This window comes from Meleagris gallopavo, chromosome 4 (genome assembly GCF_000146605.3).
Source record: "Meleagris gallopavo isolate NT-WF06-2002-E0010 breed Aviagen turkey brand Nicholas breeding stock chromosome 4, Turkey_5.1, whole genome shotgun sequence".
NCBI lineage: Eukaryota > Metazoa > Chordata > Aves > Galliformes > Phasianidae > Meleagris > Meleagris gallopavo.
In genome coordinates, this window is record NC_015014.2 from 41,989,757 (window position 1) to 42,011,425 (window position 21,669).

The following is a 21,669-nucleotide window of genomic DNA, read 5'->3' on the forward strand; positions in this document are numbered from 1 at the left end:
TGAAATCTATTCAGTGTTTCTCAGACCATCTTCGCAATTTGTCACATTCATTTTGATACCTCACCTTGCCCTTTGTCCATGCAGGCTGTCCTAGTGTCACATCATCTGCAAACGTAACAAAAGTCTTCTACTTTATTATCTAGCTTATTAATACAAATACTGAGCACACAGCATGCCAGACCCTATTAGAAGCACTTTGATTCAACCTTCCTTTCTGATGCTGAATTATAGTGAATACACCTTGTGCACAATTACAAAGTAGTCTAAGATTCATGCTACTGCAGTTTATTCTAGACTATGTTCTTTTCTTCTTTTCTTACAATAGCATAGTGCAAAACAGAGTCAAAACACAAAGAAAATACTTATCCCATTCTACAAAGGTCTTTTACATTGGCAAGGATATAACCTGTGTTTCTCTATATATTTCCAAATTGTTTTCTTTTCCAGTTTTTTTTCCCTCAAATATGCCATTCTTCCCAGTAAAACTAGCTCGCAAGATGCTCAAGTGAGGAGGAGAGAAACAGAAGAAATGCTCTCAAATATACCACCAGTATCACTTTTGCAATGATATCACACACCTTGCAAGATATCTTCAGTTAAATACCACTAAATGAGGTATCTACATGAAGAATATTCATTGGTGATTTACAGTCCTACAATGAAAACACAGCCTACCACACAATAACACATGGAAAATTGGCATCGCATTTTCTTTTTTTTTTTCTTTTCTGCAAGGCCAAGGAAGACTCCATTTGACAGACCTTCAGTTTCATAAGGAAGACAACACATTAAAAACCCATAATATCTTTCCTGACCTCATTCTGCATGTGAAAGCCTTGAAAAAGTATAAATCAATATTTTAAAAAATTCATTTCAATAACACCGTAAGTTTATAAAAAACATCTGAATGAACAGTACCATATATAACAAACCAAGTACATCCAACACTGCAAAAGATGAACAAAATAATCACCCCACAAAAGCCTTTTTGACTTCAATAAAAATGATCTATAGATCACTTCCATTAGAAGTTGTCTTCATAGTTTTAAAACAGGGCCAAATGGATTGCTGACAATTCATTTCTAAATTAAGGAAGATCATAAATGTAGTCAGAGCAGCCATTTTCCACATCACAAATTTTATCAAGTGTCTCCATTCCTAAGCGGCTCAATGACTTTCGCCATAAAAGATTTACTAGCTTAGACATTAAAATAATTCTCACATATTTCACCCTCATCCAGCATACTTTTTTTTCCTGCAATTCCATTATTGAAAAAAAAACAGAACAAAACTAAATCTTATGAGCTTCTGAATTTAATTTCTAGAATTGGGAACTTGCCAGAGTAGCCAGTTTATTTAAGCAGGATGTTGCACATGCTAGCTAAAAATTCAATCTTCCAACTGCTTTTTTTCCTGAATCTCTATGTAAAATTCTACTGACAAAACACAAATGATTTTTTAAAAAACTGTTTTGTGTTTTTTGGGGGTTGGTTGGTGAGTTTTTTGTTTGGTTGGTTGTTTTTTTTTGTTTGGCTTAACCAGCTTAACTACAGCTTCATTTTAAAGCAAGTCAGCATAAACTCAAGCTCTGAAAGAATAATAATCCTGCTAGAACGTGCTTGAGGTATAAAAGCGTAAATATGCATGTGCCTATACAACTAGGACAGTTTCTTTTTCACTGCAGAGTAAACTTAGCTGGAATCCAAACTTTAGGCTAAACTTAGTGTTTCCAGAGATACTCTGTGAAACATGGAGGGAAAATCAGGGCCTCTGCTTAAAGCCAAATGACTCTCCTAAACTTCAGGTTCCCAGATTTCATCAAAAGCCCCACATGTCACTTCCAGCTTTGCTTCCCTGAAATATATGTGCAGATGCACCTTAAGCTTGTATGTCCTGATGGTCCTGTGACCAAAACTTTTCATGGCTGTCACATTCTCCTTTCTTCCTAAGTGTCAGTAGTATTCATTTACCTGTTCCTTATCCTCATTTAGTCTTCCCAAAATGCATTTTCTATACTCATTGTGAATTCAGGAAGATTCCCTTTGAAAATTTTTCACCCGATGTGCTTCTAGCTGATCAGAAGATCCTAGGCTGCTCTTCAGGACAGTGCTGGGAGATGCATGACAAATTACCACACATATAAAAGCCTTCTGAAGAAGGCAGTGAAAGCACTCAGCAGACAGTGTTCCATGGAGAAAGAGATTTCAAAGACCTTGGGAAAGTCTGTCTCAAGACAAGGATACATTCACCATCAGTTCCTAAGTCAAGCAAACATCTCTGACTCATTTGCTGTTACCACTGACCAACTGCAGTGTAGGAATGAAGGGTCAACTTGGTGTTAACTCTTTAACCTTCTAAAGAGTCAGGGAAGTTCCTTAGCACCACATTATGTCCTCCACAATCCCAATCAGATTCTGCTGTGCAACTAGTTGCTCTGTCCAAGCAATAGCAAATGTCTTCAGTAACTGAACTGCAGATAAGCCCCTCTTGATTTTCAAGAGGAAAAGAAAAGTCAAAGGGATGAAGATAAAGAAACAGAACTACTGCTTCTATTTGCAATCCCTTCTTGCTTGCAACAATTACCTAAAGAGCTGTGAACATGAGCAATCAAGTATATATTTGTAATTACACTCATTAGTACCTTGTTCCCTTTTCAACTTTATGTAATACTTAAAAATTATATTTACTGTTACTATATGTGACTGATTACATATAAGTTCTTATTATCATTTTTGGAAAAAAAACCTCAGAGTTGAGTTTTGGTGAAGCATTTTGCTATGGCTTTTAATGCAGCTTCTGACTGGGTAATTTAGTTTTTCTACCTTTCAGTGGAATAGCAAGCCTTTCGAAGAACTGTATAGGGAGCAAGAGAAGCAGAAAGAGAATCACAGTTCTATGCAATTAGTAGAGAAAACGTGTTCTTACTTTACTGGTACACATCTTATACATGTTATTGTACTCCGTGGTGAAGGAAGAAAGAATAAAAAGGGGGAGGAAGGGAGGCCTTGCGGTTAGTTTTTATTGGTAGTGGATAGCCTGACAGACAGGTATAAAGGCAGATGTCGTCTATTTCCTGTAATATCTTCATCCAGATCTGCTGGAAATGAACACATTAAATGCACAATTCTATGAAAAACGAGGCTAGGTTAAAAAAAAAGGGGGCAAAGAAGGGTACCTTCTTTTAAATCTGCTTTTTCTACATACTTTTAAGCAAGTGTCGGTCTCTAAATAAAGCACAATTTAACTCTCTAAGGCTAACATAAGTGGGGTGAAACTCAACTTCAATAGAATGCCTAATTTCTAATTGCACAGTCTTTGTTAACAATATCGACACGTAAACCATAAAAAGCATAGCTTGTCACTCAGACGTCAGGTGTGTACTTCATGGTCAGTAGCTAGAAAACATTCTTTGGAAACTGAAAATATTGGGTCTAGAGGTGACTGAAAACACATTCACTTGAGCCTGTTGACATTAGTGGGATCTAGACTGGGCTTAAAACTATTTGGAGGCACTCATTTTTAAAGTGAATCACTGCTTTTACAAAAATAGCTACTTAATAGTTCTTAAACTGAAAGCACTGATAATCTTTAGTTTAAATAACCTTTCTGATAAGTTTTCTGAACAACAGACAGATGTTACCATAACATTTAGCAGAAACCCTCTTAAAACAATTCAAGAAATAATCACTGTCTTGGAAAATTTTCAGCAAGACCAATGGAACTCATTTTAAAGCCTCTCCATTAGCCAGGACAGTCTATTCGTTATTTTCTTCACTATTGGAACCCCTCTGGGAACAGGGATCTCATTAGTAAAAATTCCCCAAATAATCCAGCACCCGATACTTTCTGTAAAGCCAAATTCATCTTATACACATAAGATATATCTTATAGATACATTGGGTATGTGTAACATGTTTTCAAACCAATCTAAATGAAACAGTTAGAGTATAACACCTAGGTGTATCAACAAAGAAAATGCAAAACAAACCAACCAAGCGCCCTAAACTACTCACCCCACAAAATCCAGCATATGAATAAAACATTACCTTTTCATCATTCAGCCTCAAGATATTAAGAATGAACTGCTACAACCCGTATCTATTTTCTCATTCTGCATTCTTTAGTTTATTCTTCACAAGAGTTTGTTAACCAGAATTCAGGACAGCAAAATTCTAGCTTCTCAAGGAAGTGTTGAGTGGGATCCTCTGAAGAGGCAGAGGGCATGGGTACAGAACAGAGCTGGCAGCTCTTTAAAAGCACCCTTCTGAGAGCACAACGGCTCTCCATCCCCCAGCAGAAGTTGTTGAGCAGGGGAGGCAGGTGACCGACGTGGCTGTGCAAGGATCTGCAGCTTAAACTGAGGGAAAAGAAGGAAATGTACAGGAAGTGGAAGCAGGGTTGTGTAGCCTGGAAGGGATACAGGGCTGTTGTCCATGTGTCTAGAGATAGGATTAAGAAAGCCAAGGCACAGATGGAGCTGAACTTGGCAAAGGATGTGAAAGAGAACAAGAAGGGGTTCTACAGGTACATCGGCAGGAGGAGACAGGCCAAGGAGAGTTTTGTCCCTTTGATGAAAGGTAATGGGGAGCTGGCTTCCTCAGACATAGAAAAAGCTGAGGTACTCAATGAGTGCTTTGCCTCAGTCTTCACGAGTGGTCAGGCTTTCCATGTCTGCCAGGACCCTGAGCCTCTAAGTGAGGCTGTGGGGAGTGGTTTCTGTCCCACTGTAACAGTGAAACAAGTCTGAGTCCTCCTCATGAAATTGAACGTGTATAAATCCATGGGGCCGGATGATATCCATCCCAGGGTTCTGAGAGAGATGGCTGGTGTGGTTGCAGAGCCGCTCTCCATCATATTTGAAAAATCATGGCTGTCTGTTAAGTCCCCGGTGACTGGAAAAAGAGAACATTACTCCCATTTTAAAGAAAGGTAGAAAGGAAGACCCGGGGAACTACAAATTGGTGAGCCTCACCTCTGCCTGGGAAGATCATCAAGCACATCTTCCTAGAAGCTATGTTAAAGCACAGATGGGATAAAGAGGTGATCCGAGACAGCCAGCATGGCTTCACCAAGGGCAGATCGTGCCTGACCAATCTGGTGGCATTCTATGATGGAGTGACAGCATCAGTGGATGGGGGAAGGACAATGGATGTCATCTACCTGGACTTCTGCAAAGCCTCTGACATGGTCCCTCATCACATCCTTCTCTCTAAATTGAAGAGGTGTGGATTTGAAGGATGGACTGTTGGATGCATTAGGAATTGGCTGGCTGGATGCAGCCAAAGGGCTGTGATCAATGGTTCTGTGTCAGGGTGCAGGCCGGTCACAAGCGGTGTCCCTCAGGGGTCGGTCTTGGGACCGGTGCTCTTCAACATCTTCATCAATGACAGATGATGGCATCGAGTGCACCCTCAGCAAGTTTGCAGGTGACACCAAGCTAAGCGGTGCAGTCGATACATTGGAGGGAAGGGAAGCCATCCAGAGGGACCTGGACAGGCTGGAAAAGAGGGCCCATGTGAACCTAATGAGGTTCAATAAGGCCAAGTGCAAGGTATTTATACAGACTGGGGGAAGATCTTGAGAGCAGCCCTGTGGAGAAGGACTTGGGGGTCCTGGTGGACGAGAAGCTGGACATGAGCCAGCAGTGTGCGCTTGCAGCCCGGAAGGCCAACTGTGTTAAAAAGGGGTGGCCAGCAGGGAGAGGGAGGTGATTGTCCCCCTCTACTCGGCTCTTGTGAGGCCTCATCTGCAGCACTGCGTCCAGGCCTGGGGCCCCCAGCACAGGAAGGACGTGGAGCTCTTGGTAGCGGGTCCGAGAGGAGGGCACTGAGATGGTCAGAGGGCTGGAGCAGCTCTGCTGTGAGGAAAGGTTGAGGGAACTGGGCTTGTTTAGCTTGGATAAGAGAAGGTTGTGTGGAGACCTCATTGTGGCCTTCCAGTACTTGAAGGGAGTGTATAAACAGAAGGGGGAACAGTTGTTTACAAGGGTGGATAGTGATAGGACAAGGGGGAATGGTCTTAAACTGAGACAGGGGAGGTTTAGATTAGATATAAGGAGGCAGTTTTTCACCCAGAGGGTGGTGAGGCACTGTTCACAGGTTGCCCAAGGAGGCTGTGGATGCCCCATCCCTGCAGGCATTCAAGGCCAGGCTGGATGTGGCTCTGTGCAGCCTGGGCTGCTGGTTGGTGACCCTGCACATAGCAGGGGGGTTGGAACTGGATGATCACTGTGGTTCCTTTCAACCCAGGCCATTCTATGATGACATACCACATAGAACATTATCTTTTTATGCTATTCATTGAACTCCAGGTATTTTCCCAGAATTTCTTCAAAAAGCCAACCCCATAAATAATAGCACTCACATCCCACCAAGCACATGAACTGCAGTCAGTATATAACAATTCTGGCTGTGTTGTCAGAGAGTGTAAATTAATGTTCCTTTCCTTAAAGAACAAGTTTTACATTCTAGAAGTATTTAGCTGTTTCTGGTTTTAAACTGCACAGCAACTGAAAACAAGATTTATATACCTCTCTGTAAAATATCAGATTTTGTTTTAGCTCCTTAACCTCTTTCTGGTGGCAGAAAGCATGAAACTTGCACAGGTTAAACTTGAAGTTATGTGGAGCTTTCATTGTCAGTCTTATAAAAATCTGGACGAATAAAAAAATTCCAAAAGTGTTCTCTGTGGTTCTGTTCTCTATCGTAAGTTTTAGGGAATCTACCAGCATTACGTGTGTCCAGTTCTGCAGACGTACATACATGTTATGTTATGCAGTTTTTCTTTGGGAGAAACAGGGACTCTATTTTCCACAACGCCTGTTTCCCCATGAGAATACCCTCCAGCCTTCAAAAACCTGCATTTAAGCTGAGAAACCAGTCCTGCACCAACTGAAGCAGAATTACAAGCTCAACAAAGAAGTATAAAATTACAGAATGTCTGTTTTTGCTACCAGTGACTGTAATACTGTGGAAAGATCTAAACTCAATGCTAAATTATACTAGTTGGCTTAAATAGCATTTCCAAGAGGCAAACAAGCTTGCAGCACTGAACTACTGTGGCTGTTAAAAAACCTCCACTTTCCAAATGTGGGCATATTTTCACAACATCCTATCAATAAAATGTAACTATCCAAATATATCCACAAAGCCAGACCATTATGTAGCTTCTTCTAGTGGCCAATCCCTAAATTATGTTTCTGCTGTCATTTACTGTAGTTAATCATTTAAATACAAATGCTGAAGTTCTGTGTTCAAACACAGTAAATGTGGGAAGGCACTAGAGTTTGTACTTTAGCCCTCTAATACGAAAGCCAAGAAAATTACGGCAAAACATTTGTAACTGGTATAAAAAAGACAAGCAGCAAAGTCAGCAGAAAACAGAGTCAGGATTTAGTACTTCGGTTTGCCTTTTCTGAGTATGCATTCTAATACATTTAGTTACATGGTCAAGCATGACTTTCCCATCTTAAGACACAGGGAACAAAACAGATGTTCAGTTTTCATTTCCTTCAGATATTTACTATGAACCATCCAAATTTCATTTTGACACTGGAATTAATGTGTGTGCATATGTCTTTTAATGAGGCTTATCATTGTAGGATGTAAACCTAACAAACAGCACTAGGTTTGTTTCTGCAACGCTTTTTTTGAGGAAAAGAGTAACTAACGAGGCACATCACAAAATCTGTATGCTGATGAAATCAGAAGGCAATCTGACACACCTATAAGGCATCACAATAAAATCAAGGCATACAAAAATATGGGATGGGCAATTAATAGTATGAAATTTTATATTGAGTATCAGAGAGCTTCCCTTATGGGTTGAAATTATTTATGGAAGGAAAGGGAAAACTCAAGTGCAGAAAATGCCTACTACAAAACATATTATATTGAATAATCCAGCTTTTAAAAGTACTTTTATGTAACAGAACAGCCATCTCTGATTTCTGACTCAAAATGAAAATAAATTAATTTAGATTTGGTAATCCCCATGTTAATCCAACTGAAAATAATCACAAGGATTAAGTTTCTGAAATTGTATATTTTGTGTAAAATCATGCATCACTCATGCAGTGTGAAAAGGATTTAAAAATCTGAGAAAACAACTTGGTTTATAAGGTTATTCTGAGAAACAACAGCACTAGCGTTTATGTCTAGATGAATTCTTCCATTCTCATTCTTCCATTGAATGAGATTCTTTATATCTTCTTACACTAAAAACTACAATTTCCTGCATCTTTTTTTTTTTTTGCCTTTGTACTTCCCCACAATCCAGAGCAAGAGAAGTCTCTTCCCCAGTCCCACTTCTCTCCCAGTTTTGTTTTGTTTTCTTTTTTCCATATATCATGAAATTCCACTCAGGTTTGACAAGGTTATTAACTCCCCCAAAGTTATATTTCCATTTAATCATTTTTATGCTGCCAGCAACTTTAGACAGTGCAACAGTAACTGTTGAAACATACAACAAAGTACTGACTTTTTAACTGAAGGTCAGCAACAAATTATTTTCAGAGCACTGCTGAACAATCCCTTGGGAAGCCTACAGGTAACCCAACAAGGCACGTGTCACCAGTTCCCTTAAATGCTCACCTCTCCTTTGCAGAAGCTCATGGAACTTCCACATGCTTTAAAGAAGAGCAGGCCGTGTCTGGAGCAATTAATGATTACAATAATTTCTCTCTTTTCTAGATATCATTTCACGTGTTGCCATCTCTGTGCCTAGTACTTAGAAACATGATCTCAGCAACTCCTTTAAAAGAGAGGCTCCTCAACTGCTCCAGTGCAGTGCTTAACTACAAGGCTATCTCAGCACTTTAAATACCTGTCACTACAAATCCCTCTGTTGTCAGTATCTGCCTAAATGTATTCATTTTTACAGCTTGAGTGTGCCTGTTATTTGTCCTTAGGAGAGCGCACAGCAGAGGATTTACAGCATATTCCCCTACGTACGATTACATCCTTAGGGAAAGATAATGTAGCTGACAAAAAACATAATGGTCTCACTAAAGAAAGAATATGTGTCCAATTCTGGGGTGTGCTGCCAATTGTGTTTATGTTCCTGGCCCTTCTCATAGCACATTTCTAAAGATGCAGACTCTGCTGGAAGAATAAGGAAAGAGAAAGATTCAGATTTGGTCAAAAATGTTCCCAGAAAAAGGTCTGTGCCTGTTTCTCATCACTCTGCAATGTCATTTCGGCATTTCAGCAACTGAATATGCGATAATGTTTGGGTAACAATCTAAAGCCTAATAAATAAAACATTACATCTGAAGCAGAGAAAATTCAATGAAATTTCATGAATGCTTTTCGTTTTTCATGTTAAGGATTAGAATATTAAGTACACTTCAGTGCTTAATTCTGCATTAAGTAATAAAGTTCCTCATTATTCCTTGTATTCCATTCGAAGTAGAAACTTCAACCAAAAGCCAGTATTTCAGTCAGTATAAACATCAATACATAAGTTATTATGCCACTGACTAAATGAAAATTAAACATGTCTAATGAAATGTTATGTATTAAATGGACAAAACAAAGGAAGTAGAGTGATATCTTATTGAGCCAGTATGGGACTAAAAGCAAATGGAAGCCAGTGAATGCTCTTCCTGCGTGATAGGGTTCCAGTTACAGAATTGGTGTTGTTATAGATATATAAATATGATATTACTTCTAATGTACCAGAATATTTCAGTGTTAGTTTTGTTTGTTAACTGCTCAGCTGTTGGCAGACTAAATAACAAAGAAACTCTCACCTTATGTAATATGACAGAACATGAAAAGAAGTGGTTAGAGGACCTGTACTGCAATGCTTACAGCTTTAAAAAAAAACTGCAGCTACATACTGGCTGATCTCTGCACACCAGATTTTAAGCTAAAAAGTGCAGACTTCTCCTAAGTAAACGTTCTCTTTAAACAACAATACAACTTACGCATTTCTTCAACAATGTCTGGATCACATTCCCTGTATTTTTCTATTTCTGCCTTTAGCTGTTCTTTTTTCTGCCGGAGGGCAGCAAGTTCCTTCACCAGAGCTGCACGTTCTGCCTGAGGAGTAAAAGTATGTTGGGATACACAGTAAGAATAAAAACAAAACAATAACATAGCATAGAACAGGTTTTAAAGAAAAAAAAAAAAAAAAGACTGTTTTCACTACTGCTTTCCATCGATTAACCAACTCAGCATTTTATGCACATACAAAACTCTCAGCAATATTCAGTGATATTGAATACAAATTGGAAGGAAGAAAATTAAGATCAAAATGGAAAATCAAAAGAACAATTTCCTAGAGCCTTTGAACTCGGAGCAGTTTTCAACCACTCACTTTACTCTTGTGCTTAACGGTTAAAGGACAAGCAGAAGCACTAACCTTGTGATTAAAGACAGCACTACAGAAAAAGCTGCCGTCTACATTTCCACATATCTGAAATACCAACTACATACGAGTACTCTTGCAACGTATTTTTCTTCTTGTTCCATGCTGTTTAAGAGAAGTGCTCTCAAAAATATATTCAAATATTTATGTTGTGAGTGCACGCATCACTACTTTCCTCAGATTTTCTACTTATTAATAATAATTTGCAGACTCAACACAAATACTTCCACAGCCAACTCAGCATAGATTTCTACTTTAGCCTATACTTACAGCCAGCCTCTGCACCTGGCTGAGAACCAGGATATTCAAAGAACTCCTGCTAGGGCACCAAGTAGCCTCAAACAGCCAGGCAACACCAGATAAAAACCCAATAATTTACAATCCCTGCAGCAGCCTAACAGTTTGAGCTACTATCAAATTTTAGCACTCCCAGTACTTCTGCCAACAGCCTGAATTCAGCCCATCCTGCAAAAGCAGAATGGAAATCAAAGGCTTCCAGATGCTGGGGGACATGGAGGCCAGCTGCTTGGAGACCAGCATTGCTATCCAGATTTCTCAGGACTTTTTCCTGATGTTTAAGCTGGAATCAAATATTGGAAGCATCAGCAGAACAGGATTTCCAGGACCAATAGATTCTTGCAACTAGGGCAGGCCATGTGGTGGAGAAGGCCAAGCCTCTAACAGTCCACCTGGAAACCTGACAGGCAGAGCTCTATGTGAAACCTGCCTGTGTTTCACTGATTAAGGTCAAACCCAGAACGTCTCTGTAAAACATTTTAGATGCTAAGATATGGCACCTTCCCACAGAATTCCAACAAATTTTTTTACTGGATGTTCAAACCAGTTTATGCTGAGCACCTCAAAGCAAATCAGCTACTCAGGACACCCTATGAAATTTCTCAAACATACTACTTCACATGTATATCGAATGTGAAGCCAAATATTATCTTGCAGTGTACTTTAAACAGCTTCAGCATGCTAAGAGCACCAATATTAATTGACACCTCAGAATAATAATAAACTAAAAAATAAGATCCCCCAACAAATAAGTTCACAGTTACCTGATTAGGCAGTTCAGGAGCCACTGGAAAATTTGGCACATACCTGAGAGCAGTTCAGGTTTAACAATATCTTTAAATATGAAAAAGGCTAGACAATTAAACCCTAAGCAGTCATAGTTGGAGCAGCTATTTATCACTACTTTCCTCATTAGTGCATGACTAGCTAATGGAAGATTCTAGCATTTAGAAGCACCTGATTTGTTTCTCTTCCTCACCTCCAGCACTTAGAAATCTTAACGAATTTCCAGTGACTCACTACTACTTGCAAACTCTGAATACTTTGGATCCTTTTCCCTAATAGGACACCCTCCCCCTGCAAACAACTTACAGTATTTTCACGTCCAATTTTCGATTTTTCAATGCCCTTTTGTAAAATCTCTTTTTTCTGACTGGTTTCTGCAAACTGATGAAGGAAACAAAAAACAAAATCAACCTATTTCAGTGACATATAGACTTAACATACAAAACACATACATGCACACTTATAAAAGTCCATACATAGATAAAATACTTAAATAAACAGTATATTAACTTAACTTCTAAATAAATATAATTTAACTTGTGTGATAAAAATAAACTCAAAATAAATACTAAAACACCCAAACATAAGATCGGGGCTCTGACCCACAGAAAAGAATTACAGGAAGCACGTGTTTTACTTCCATGCCACATAATCATGTTGCATGCTGCAAAATCCTGTTTCATACCATAACCTGGCATGTCTACACAAAGGCACTCACAACAGGAAGGCTTTGGACTAGATGATTTCTTTTCATCCTTTTCCAACTCTTTAATCTCACCCATAGCCATTCCCTCACTGACTGGAAGCAGTGGCAATAGCTGCAGCAGCTCCACCTGCTCAGCTGCTGATACCAGCCTTCCCAAGGCGTGGTATGCCATTGGTGCTGCCCCAATCCTTTTAGTATATTGGTGTATAGAGCTCTCTGTGGCTCAAAGGCATGGAAAGCCGTGGCTCCTCCTGTGCGGCACTCATAGAGTTAGACTTCCAAGCTGCCTCCCTTCAGGTCTGAAGCAGAGGCATCTTTCAGAGGAAGCTGTATCTCGCAGGGCTGGCACAGACATCACTCCAGAGTAATTACCATCAAGATAGATCTGTCCCCATTACTCTGCTGCACATCTTTAACCAAGTCTACCCTGTTTAGCTGGAAGTCTTCCAGGGACACTTTGGAAGCCCTTAAGCTGAGCCAGATGTATGACACATCCCCTGCTCCTCAGGGGCAGTACTCAGTGTTAGCTGAAATACAACATGAATGAGAATGCAAAAAAAAAATTCTTATAAACATTTAGTTTGGAAATTAGCTACGCCATTTGAAATCAATACCAAGGAAAAAAAAAAAAGGTAGGTAGCATTCTTTGTAAGCACAAACTCTGGTTTAATTTGAAGATGTTCTGTGTATCGGTCAGGTAGAAACATCAGATTAATCATCGGTATGATGGCGGTGGCTGTCAAAGCCCTCATTTCATTCTTAAAAAGAAACCAAACTCCTACCCTGAGTCTCTCCCCAGAAACAGTCACACAACACCTCTGCTTCTACATTCTCATTCTTCTCATTAATAATCCCACTGAATGGAAGTGCATTCCTCGACACTTCTTGTAATCCTTAGCCCTGATAATTTAACCATATTTATATTCTTTTGCAATTGAATTGACAAGACTACACTGGCCTTTACATGAAAAATCATTTCTGCAGCATGGTCCTTTCCAGGCAGACTATATACAGTCAGCTTGATTGCAAGAATTCAACTATATTCATACAGTTCATACAGTGCAAACAGAGCTGGTTTGGAGCCACAGCCAATTTCTACCTAGATTCATGTTCAGTGTGTACATGTTCAGAAATACATCCATAAATGCATGAAAAAATATGAGGTAGAGCTTACTGCCAAGTCTTAAGATACTGGACATGAAGGCAAATAAAGCTCCAAACTGATGATGTCTAAGGATTAGGCCCCGACCCCTTCAGTTAATTTGGTTCAGAGGGAAGATTCCTTTCTTCAAAACTGCTTCCTGCTCCTGGATAAACATGTTCATGCATGTGTGCGTATACACGCAGATAAGGTCTGCTTTCAAGAGCAATGCTTTACTTTATATAGAGAAATTAGTTTAAAATTACTGTGATTTTGGGAAAAATATGCCCAGCTGTTTACTCACTGCTCTCAGTGAAAGTAACCACAGAGGCAGCTTGGGATTCAGTATATGGCTTGAAGTACACCAACATCTCAATTTTGGTGAAGAGTTCAACAACAGCACTCTTTCTGGGTTTTCCACAAAACTTGTATAAAATTAAGTATGTTGGTATCCACATTATGCCTTACTAGATTGAAGCATACAATTCAGAAGAGGATAGGTAGCTAGGTGAAGTTTGCCATTTGTGAAGCCCAAGGAAAAACATACCAGAGCACGCATCATTCAGTATCTCTGAAGAAAGAATTTAGCTGGAACTAAACTCACCTAGAAAGCAGAGATGTCAAAGAGCTTATATAGGTCTACATACTACACATGCAAAGAATAAGACAGTGCTTTCTGGAACAGGGAGAACATAAAATTGTTCATTTATCTGTTTTCCATATCTATAAAGTTCTTTCGGAACATACCTGCATTCTCTAAGATGGAAACACAAAATCTTTCAGATAGATGCAATTAAATAACAAAAGATGGCTACCAGCTTTTGGTCCTCTATATTCTAGGACATTGAATTATGAAAGAGACAGTAATGATAAACACTGAGACATTTCTTTGCCAGTTCTAGATTCTGACCTGCATAATGTATAACGTCACCACGCCACAAAGTTAGAAGGCCTTCCTCTGACTAAAACCAATCAACTTTCATATAACTTTACTAAAGGTATTTTCTTTCTTCTTATATGGAGTTTTTTTTTCATTGTGTTCACAAATGAGAATTTCAGAATTCTTTTTACAAAATAAAATAGCCTGTGTGTGTCAAAATGGATACTCCTATGGACAACAAAAGATGGGTATAAGGGAAGGAATTGTTGAAAGAGAAGAGAGATTGAAAAAGCAAACAAACAGGATGAGAATGTAAAGGGCAAAGAACAGATGGCCAGGGTCTATGCAAGGAATTTGTGACAATGGGAGAAACAGGAAGGCTTGGATAACAAGGCAAGAGCACTGCTGAAAATAACTGTACATGGAAGAAGGAAAGAGAGCTATCAAGGATAAAGAAGTCAGATAGAGGAAGGATGAAGACAAATTGTATATTATTTAACAGAGAGATAAGGGCAAATGGCAGATGATAGGTTATTGTGCATTAAAAGAAAAATAAACAAACAAAAAAAACCCACAAAACAAAACAAAAAAAATCACCCACTAATTTGCAAATGCTGCATATGTATGATAGCAAAAGAGCACATCTGGCCAAAGATAGTAAAACACACCTTCCCACTCACCAGCTCTAGAAAAGTCTGATTGCAAAGGAGCACAGTAGCAGGTAGAAGATTTCAATCCTTGGAGCAATCCTGGGACATTTTTCAAGGGAACTGACAAATAATTTCAAGGAACATTAAGCACCCTGAGAGAAATCTGACTCCTGCCAATAGCTGTGGGATTGATCTGGAGGAAAAGCTACTTAATGCCTCCCCTCTATGTTTCTTAAAAGAGATGTCTAGTCTGACACGGGAACAATCTTCTGCCACAACTGATCAGATGTGGAAAGCAGTACAGATAGATCTATGCTTCTGGACTGGAAAGCCTTGTATCTCCAGCCTATCCATTCACACAGACCTCCTCAGAACCAGCACGTATTAAAGCAAAGTACAAGAAAGCAGGAAAAATCCCACCTGGCAGAAAGCTATTTAAACAAAGAATGAGGACAAACAACACTAAATTAGTCAAGAAAAAAACATCTCCGAATAGTAATAACATTGTTTGCAAAACACAGAGGCAACCTGTAAGAAGCTAACATCTGTAAAACAGAAGAGCTAAGTAGGACCTGTTCATTTCATAGACCACTGTGGTCAGCTGACTGCCCACTAGCCTAGCCCATTAATTCAGTCCCAAGTGCCCAGAGGGATGCTCATGCTTACTGTGCCAATGTCCTGTCATGCTTAGCTTGTGCAGCACTTTGTGCATGTTAAGTGCCACATAACTACCATAACCATCTCTTCCAACCCTAGCCTGGGGTCTGGTTTGTGCCAAGGAATAGAGATTAGATGTTCTTAGGTAATTCACAATGCACACACCACTGTCAAGGTTCCACTGTGGCAACTCAGTGATGTGCATTTGGAAGATGAACGTTTAAACCTGACATGCAATTGCAGCAGATTTCAATTCGCTTCCTTCCCAAAATCTGCCTGATACTGCTCAAGCTCAACACTAGTTTTATTTTCCAGGATTTTAAAGCACCTCCAACCTGGTGTTGGCAATGCAAAGGCAGGTCCTTGCACTGGATGAGGTTCAAACTGAGGTCTTACATGCTAACCACGAGCATTCACAGCTGCTACTCGCTGCCATTATGTTCTTACAGAGCAATACCAGATGCACTATTTTCTTGTGGTCAGAATATGTAACCAAAAACGTTATGAACAGCTATTACTTTTGTGCAACCCACAAAACTGTGGCACTGCAGCAGAATTCAAGACATCCATTTTCTAATTGTTCATAACTTTCCTAAATTATTCATTTGAAGTTTGAAGCTTTTTTTCAGGCCAGAGGCAAACACGGTGTGCCTTTAGCTTTAAGAAAAGCAGTTCAAGAGTTTTAAGGTGACATTTGTAGTTGAGGGGTATATTTCTTTCCTATGTTAAATCCATCTCACTACTGAAAAAAATTGAGTGGAATTACAGAAGGCATACAGAGAAAGCACTTCAAAGCATTCCTCTAGATTATAAAGAAAGATTAAAAAAAAAAAAAAGAACTGATAATGCAAAGATTAACAACCAAAGAACAATGTGAACATATTGAAAACAGACCTGCTGTGTTAAAAGAAAGGCAGAGTTCCACTAAAGGAAATCACTCAGCAATTGCTGTTGACTGAAACAATAAAGCTTAAGAATAAAAAGGCACATCAATGTGCAAAATTGTTTCCTAAAATATTACACAAAGCAAACACGCAACTGCTTTTTACATACTTACTTGCCAGGGTCTCCAAACACACAGAAGTAAACATCAAGCTGGCTGGTGCACGCTTGTGGCACAGCAGAGCACCCACAGCCAACGGCAATACCGTCACTCTGCTCTCAGGTTGCATGTACACCATTCATGCAATTCCACTTCGCACCCATCCCACACAGCAAACCAGACTGCAGCAGCAGCACATCCCAGGTTTGCTGGGGCTTCAGTATTGTTTTGCAGTTCTGGTGAAACACACATTGAAAGTACATGCTTGCTACCTAAATATAACCAAACAACCTTTTTTTTTTCTTTTTCTTTTTCTTCTTTTTTTAAAGATTGTGGAAAGGAGGGAAAAATGAATGTGTAATGTCTTACCATAAGTCATTACAAGTCATTAGAGCAACATGAGGCAGCAAATCACATTTGCTGCAGAACTCAGGGCGTAAGAGATGCACCCGGGAGACAGTCATAGTTAAAGAAATACAGGCAAGAGCAAGAGCAGAGATGAAAACCATACAGAATAAGAACATTTAACCCAGGAATCAAAGAATAGACAATACGGTTTTTACAGCAAGAGAACATCATAAAAGGGATTGGCAGCAGATCGTAGAAAAAAAAGAGAAAACAGCCCACTCTATTTCTGTACTCAAAAAGCATTTTTTCTTAAACCTTGCATTATTGGTATATACTGTAGGTATGGAGAAATTTTCAGTATATGAACTCTCTTCTCTTAATGCACATTACAAATTTTATCATACAAAATTACCTCAATTTTAATGCCATCTTTGAATTAATCAGTTCAAAAAAAGTTGGGAATAAATATCAATTTCTAGAGAAAAAGCAGATCCCAAGCCCCAAAAGAAGTTATATATGCTATTCAAAATGAAAGGCTGATGCATGGATTTTTCTGGGTGAAGAACACTTTTTCTAAAATATTATGATATTGTGTCTGTAAGTTATAATGAGCTATAATGAGTAGGTACTTTTTTTGTTTCTTTAAATTTGGATCGTAACTTATGTAAATGACTAAAAACAGTATGAGAAACTCAAGTTAAGTTACCATATTCTTGGAGATCTAACCAAATGAAGCTTCAGCTCTCCATATAATTGGCTGATGAAGCACTATAATGGTTAAACAAAATAAAAATAAAAAATTCTAAAGTTAGATCTGTACGCTCATAAGCAATGTTTACATGTTTTGCACTAGTATTCATGTGGGTAATACAGGTATTCTCGCCACTCCCACAAACATAATGTTTCAAAATTAAATTTAGGCCTATAGTCCTGACTTACACATGAGATTGAAACATCCCATGGCAAGTTAGGCATGGCTCTGTTCTCAGAAAGTCCCACTGAGTATGTGAGGAGCCCTTCCTATATTCACTTTTGGATAAGGAAAGCTGAACGGATTGGAACCTGCAACTATCCGTGTATAAATCTTACATTGCTAACTGCAGCTCTTTAAAAGATTATTCATGTGGAGTAAATCACTGTATGTTTAAAGTCTCTTTTAATTCAGTTTTGTTTCCATTTAGATTCATCTATATTTGCCTTAATTGTTAATGGTTACTCAGAGATGTTTTGCCACAAGCTCCTGTTTTTTGCATCATTCATTTGAGTGCCATTTGGTAAGTACCAGTAATGCAACAAAACAAAAACAACTCCTATGCATGAATCAGAAAAAAACTAAAAATGTCAACACGAAGGATGCTTGTTACTGTTCATAAGAGTATTTACTACAAGCCTACAAAGTCCAAAGTGATAGTAAGCAAGTCTGTTCAAAGAAGACAGGACACTGACAAATATTTTCCCTTGGAAAGAAAAGATGTTCTAATTTTTCCTCAAAGAGCTTTTAAACCTTGCTATCCTAACTAGCTGGGCCCTATACTGACAAGGTCTGCAGGGTCTATGCACAGAGTCCAAGTCAAAACACAATATTCATCTGATATTCCCCAAGCTCAAGTCCTGCCCAAAGATTACAAAAACAATTCAAACATTACTCTGTAAACTTTTAAAGAGCCCAAATTCTACCTTGAGATATTAACAACAACATAGGTTTATCAAATTCCAGAGTTTTGACGGCACTCTTTCATATTCACTCTTTATGCTAATTTCCTATTTTTCAAGCAATGTTCAGGCAGATAACCAAGTCATCTCAAATTCCAGATACAACGAATGCTCTTTGATGGAATTACAGTGCACTCAGTGATAATGATAGCTGCATGACTGTGACAAGAAAGACCTTTCCCCCGAAGACTTCCTGCTTCAAACTGACTTCACGCGTTCTGATTTTGCACTCTAGTGAATAAGTTGGTTCTGTTTCATTCCCTTCAGAACAACAAATGCTATGAAGTGAGACTTAAGTGCATCACAGTATTTTTATTTGAAGTGCACGACAGTATTTTTATTTCTGCATGGACACCAAATTTCTGAATTAAATATTAATAAAATGACAAGATTTTAAGGTCAGAGCTCCAATCAATTAAGATCACGTCTCCATCAAGCCCAGCTTTGAGAGGCAGTATTGCCTCTGCCTTATCCCCAGGCAGATAAGGCTCCTGGCTTTGCAAAAGAGGTGAACTTGCATGCTTGCCAAACAGCAAGGAACTTTCCCAGGATGTGCCAATGTACTGTTCTGCCTCTCACCCTGGCCGTGGCCACTGTGGAGCTCAGCTGGACATGAAGGCAAATGGCTGCATCTCTGCCAGATTTGACAGGCTTTTTGGAAAGGGTGCTCCACATTTCCAATTTCTTCACAGTTCAGATCAACAGTTTCACTGAAGTAGCAGGATCAGGACTACACATCAGCAGCCAGCACATAAGCCTCTTCAAAAAGGAAAGGTAAATGGTCTGATGACATTACCTAAAAAAAAAGATCATAAAAGCAGTATTTTTCCTGTATTATACCAGAATGAATATATATATATATATTCTTTTCAATAGGGCAACATTCTTCCTTCAAACCTATTTTATAATCTGTACAGTTACTACAGAGCCAACTTTAAATAAAAAAATAAAAGATCTTAAATCATGCCAGTTTTAGCTTACGCTCATTGAGGGGGTGGGAAAGGAAAACCTACACCTCACAGTTGCCATCAGTCTAGCTCCATATTAACAACTAGAAAAAGGAAAAGCATGAAATTCTGCTAATGAGCACCGAATTATGAGGTTGTTTAATTCTAAAAGAAGCATCCAGAGCACCATATTTTTAGAAGTCTGCCATGACAGCAGTAATTAAGCATACCCTCCAGGGCTTTGTAGCATGCCATTAAACATAATCCAGAAGGCTCTAATAAGTTACAGCATTAGAAGAGTATTTTCTGCTAAACATTTTAAGACTTAATAAATTCAGAATCATTTCAAGACATAAAAATTTTTAAAGTGCAAGATACAAACAGGTAGCAAAAAACCTGAACTGCTTCAAATAAAAGTTTATTAGCATCTTCCAGGAGACCCATTCAGGGAAACTGTGGTACAGAATCAGCAAATTAATTAGCACAGCCATAATCAACATAGTGCCATTTAAACAATGCAGATTCTCAGCTATTTTGCATTTTGGATCTACAGTTCCCACTGGATAATATGAAGATGTAAGCTAGACACACTATACCAGCTCCACAGCTGTTTGCTTCTTTATGTGTCTTGTCCTTTATTTCCAAGAAAACATATAGGTCTGTGAAAGCCTACAAGCTGAAAATGGGGGGAAGTCATTGTAACTGCCTCTGTTGGGACAGTCGTTACTACTAAGGAAAAATAAAAGAAAAAACAGTAATGCAAGTCAGAAGGGAGCAGAATCATCCAGAAGGCCTGAGACTGCTGACTGTCACAATGGCTGGGCCAGTGCAAGGAAGGATAAAAAAAATAAGTAAGTAGAAAGCTAAATTAGATACCCTGACATACGAGGAGAAAAGAAAACTCAGCATGCATATGGAAAGACTACCAGAACTGCTTAGTCAGCACATTGGGATCCTGCAAATATATTGTAATGGGCATTAAAGAGACGAGACTTATTTTTCCTGGAAAGAGACAAATAGTACACATTCTGCAACCCAGTAAAACAAAATTATAAGCACACATATTACAGAAAACCATCTAGATAAGTAATTCCTAACAAGTCACATGTATTAGTTGCAAAAATACCAAAGCAAATCTTTAGTGAACCTCAGCTCAGCACTAATGCCTCCAAGCCAGCCAGCTCTGAACACTTATACATCGTGCAGCCAGGAACCCATCTCATATCTGCGTGAAGGCACATGGACAAGCATCAGCAGTCAGGGCAAGGAGGCAGCCGCTCAGACCAAAAGAATCAGAGAACAGCTTAGTTGGAAGAGACCCCAAGGATCATCACGTTCCAACACCCCTGCCACCAGGCCACCAACCTCCAGGTCTGGTACAAGACCAGGTCATTTAGGGCCCTATCCAATCTGGTGTTGAACTCCTCCAGGGATGGAGCATCCATAGCCTCTCTGTGCAGCCTGATCCAGCACCTCACTACTCTCTCTGTAAAGAACTTTCCTCTGACATTCAAGCAGGTGGGCAGCAGAAGTTCCTTTGGCTTCAGTCAGCAGCCAGCCTCAAGCAGTTGCTGTCCAACAGCCTACCATGCAGTAACTCAGACACAATGTTTGAACAGGAGACATATGTCCATCTAAGAAGGATAGAAGTAAACTCATCTATATCTTGAAAAAATATCTGATGATTAGTACCCATTTTTTCTTCTGTGTGCATTCTAAACAAATAAGGTTCTTCCCTTTTAGCTATTATCAAACACAGTCCAGGAGGCCTTGAGCCACATTACTCACCAAAAGGATTATTTTTTTCCATTAACTATTTCCTAAATGTGCAAATGTGCATTCCTAACAACTGCACCTCCTACTATAGCATCCTCCAAGTCTTCTTTTTTTTTAAATTAATATTGTAAATGAAGTAAATGCTTAGTTGTTTTATATTTCAGTGTTCCTAAGTACAAACAATCCAGTAAATGCAAAGTGACTATTTCAACAAGTTCATTCCCAAAGAATCTCTTGGAAAGAGTCCAGCAGAGGGCCACAAAGATGGTGAAGGGCCTGGAGCATCTCCCCTATGAAGAAAGGCTAAGTGAACTGGGTCTGTTTAGCCTTGAGAAAAGAAGACTGAGAGGGGACC

General features: G+C 39.1%; 1 protein-coding gene across 1 annotated transcript in view; it reads right to left on the reverse strand.

Annotated features, from left to right (window-relative positions):
- Window positions 1-21,669, reverse strand: part of MND1 (meiotic nuclear divisions 1) — a gene marked incomplete at its 5' end in the record, with an annotated part of 41,114 nt that overhangs the window by 13,592 nt on the left and 5,853 nt on the right. Inside the window, 2 exons of the mRNA XM_019615134.1 lie at window positions 9,929-10,043; window positions 11,761-11,835. Coding sequence (XP_019470679.1) covers window positions 9,929-10,043; window positions 11,761-11,835 — 190 coding nt within the window. The remainder of the gene's footprint in view (window positions 1-9,928; window positions 10,044-11,760; window positions 11,836-21,669) is intronic.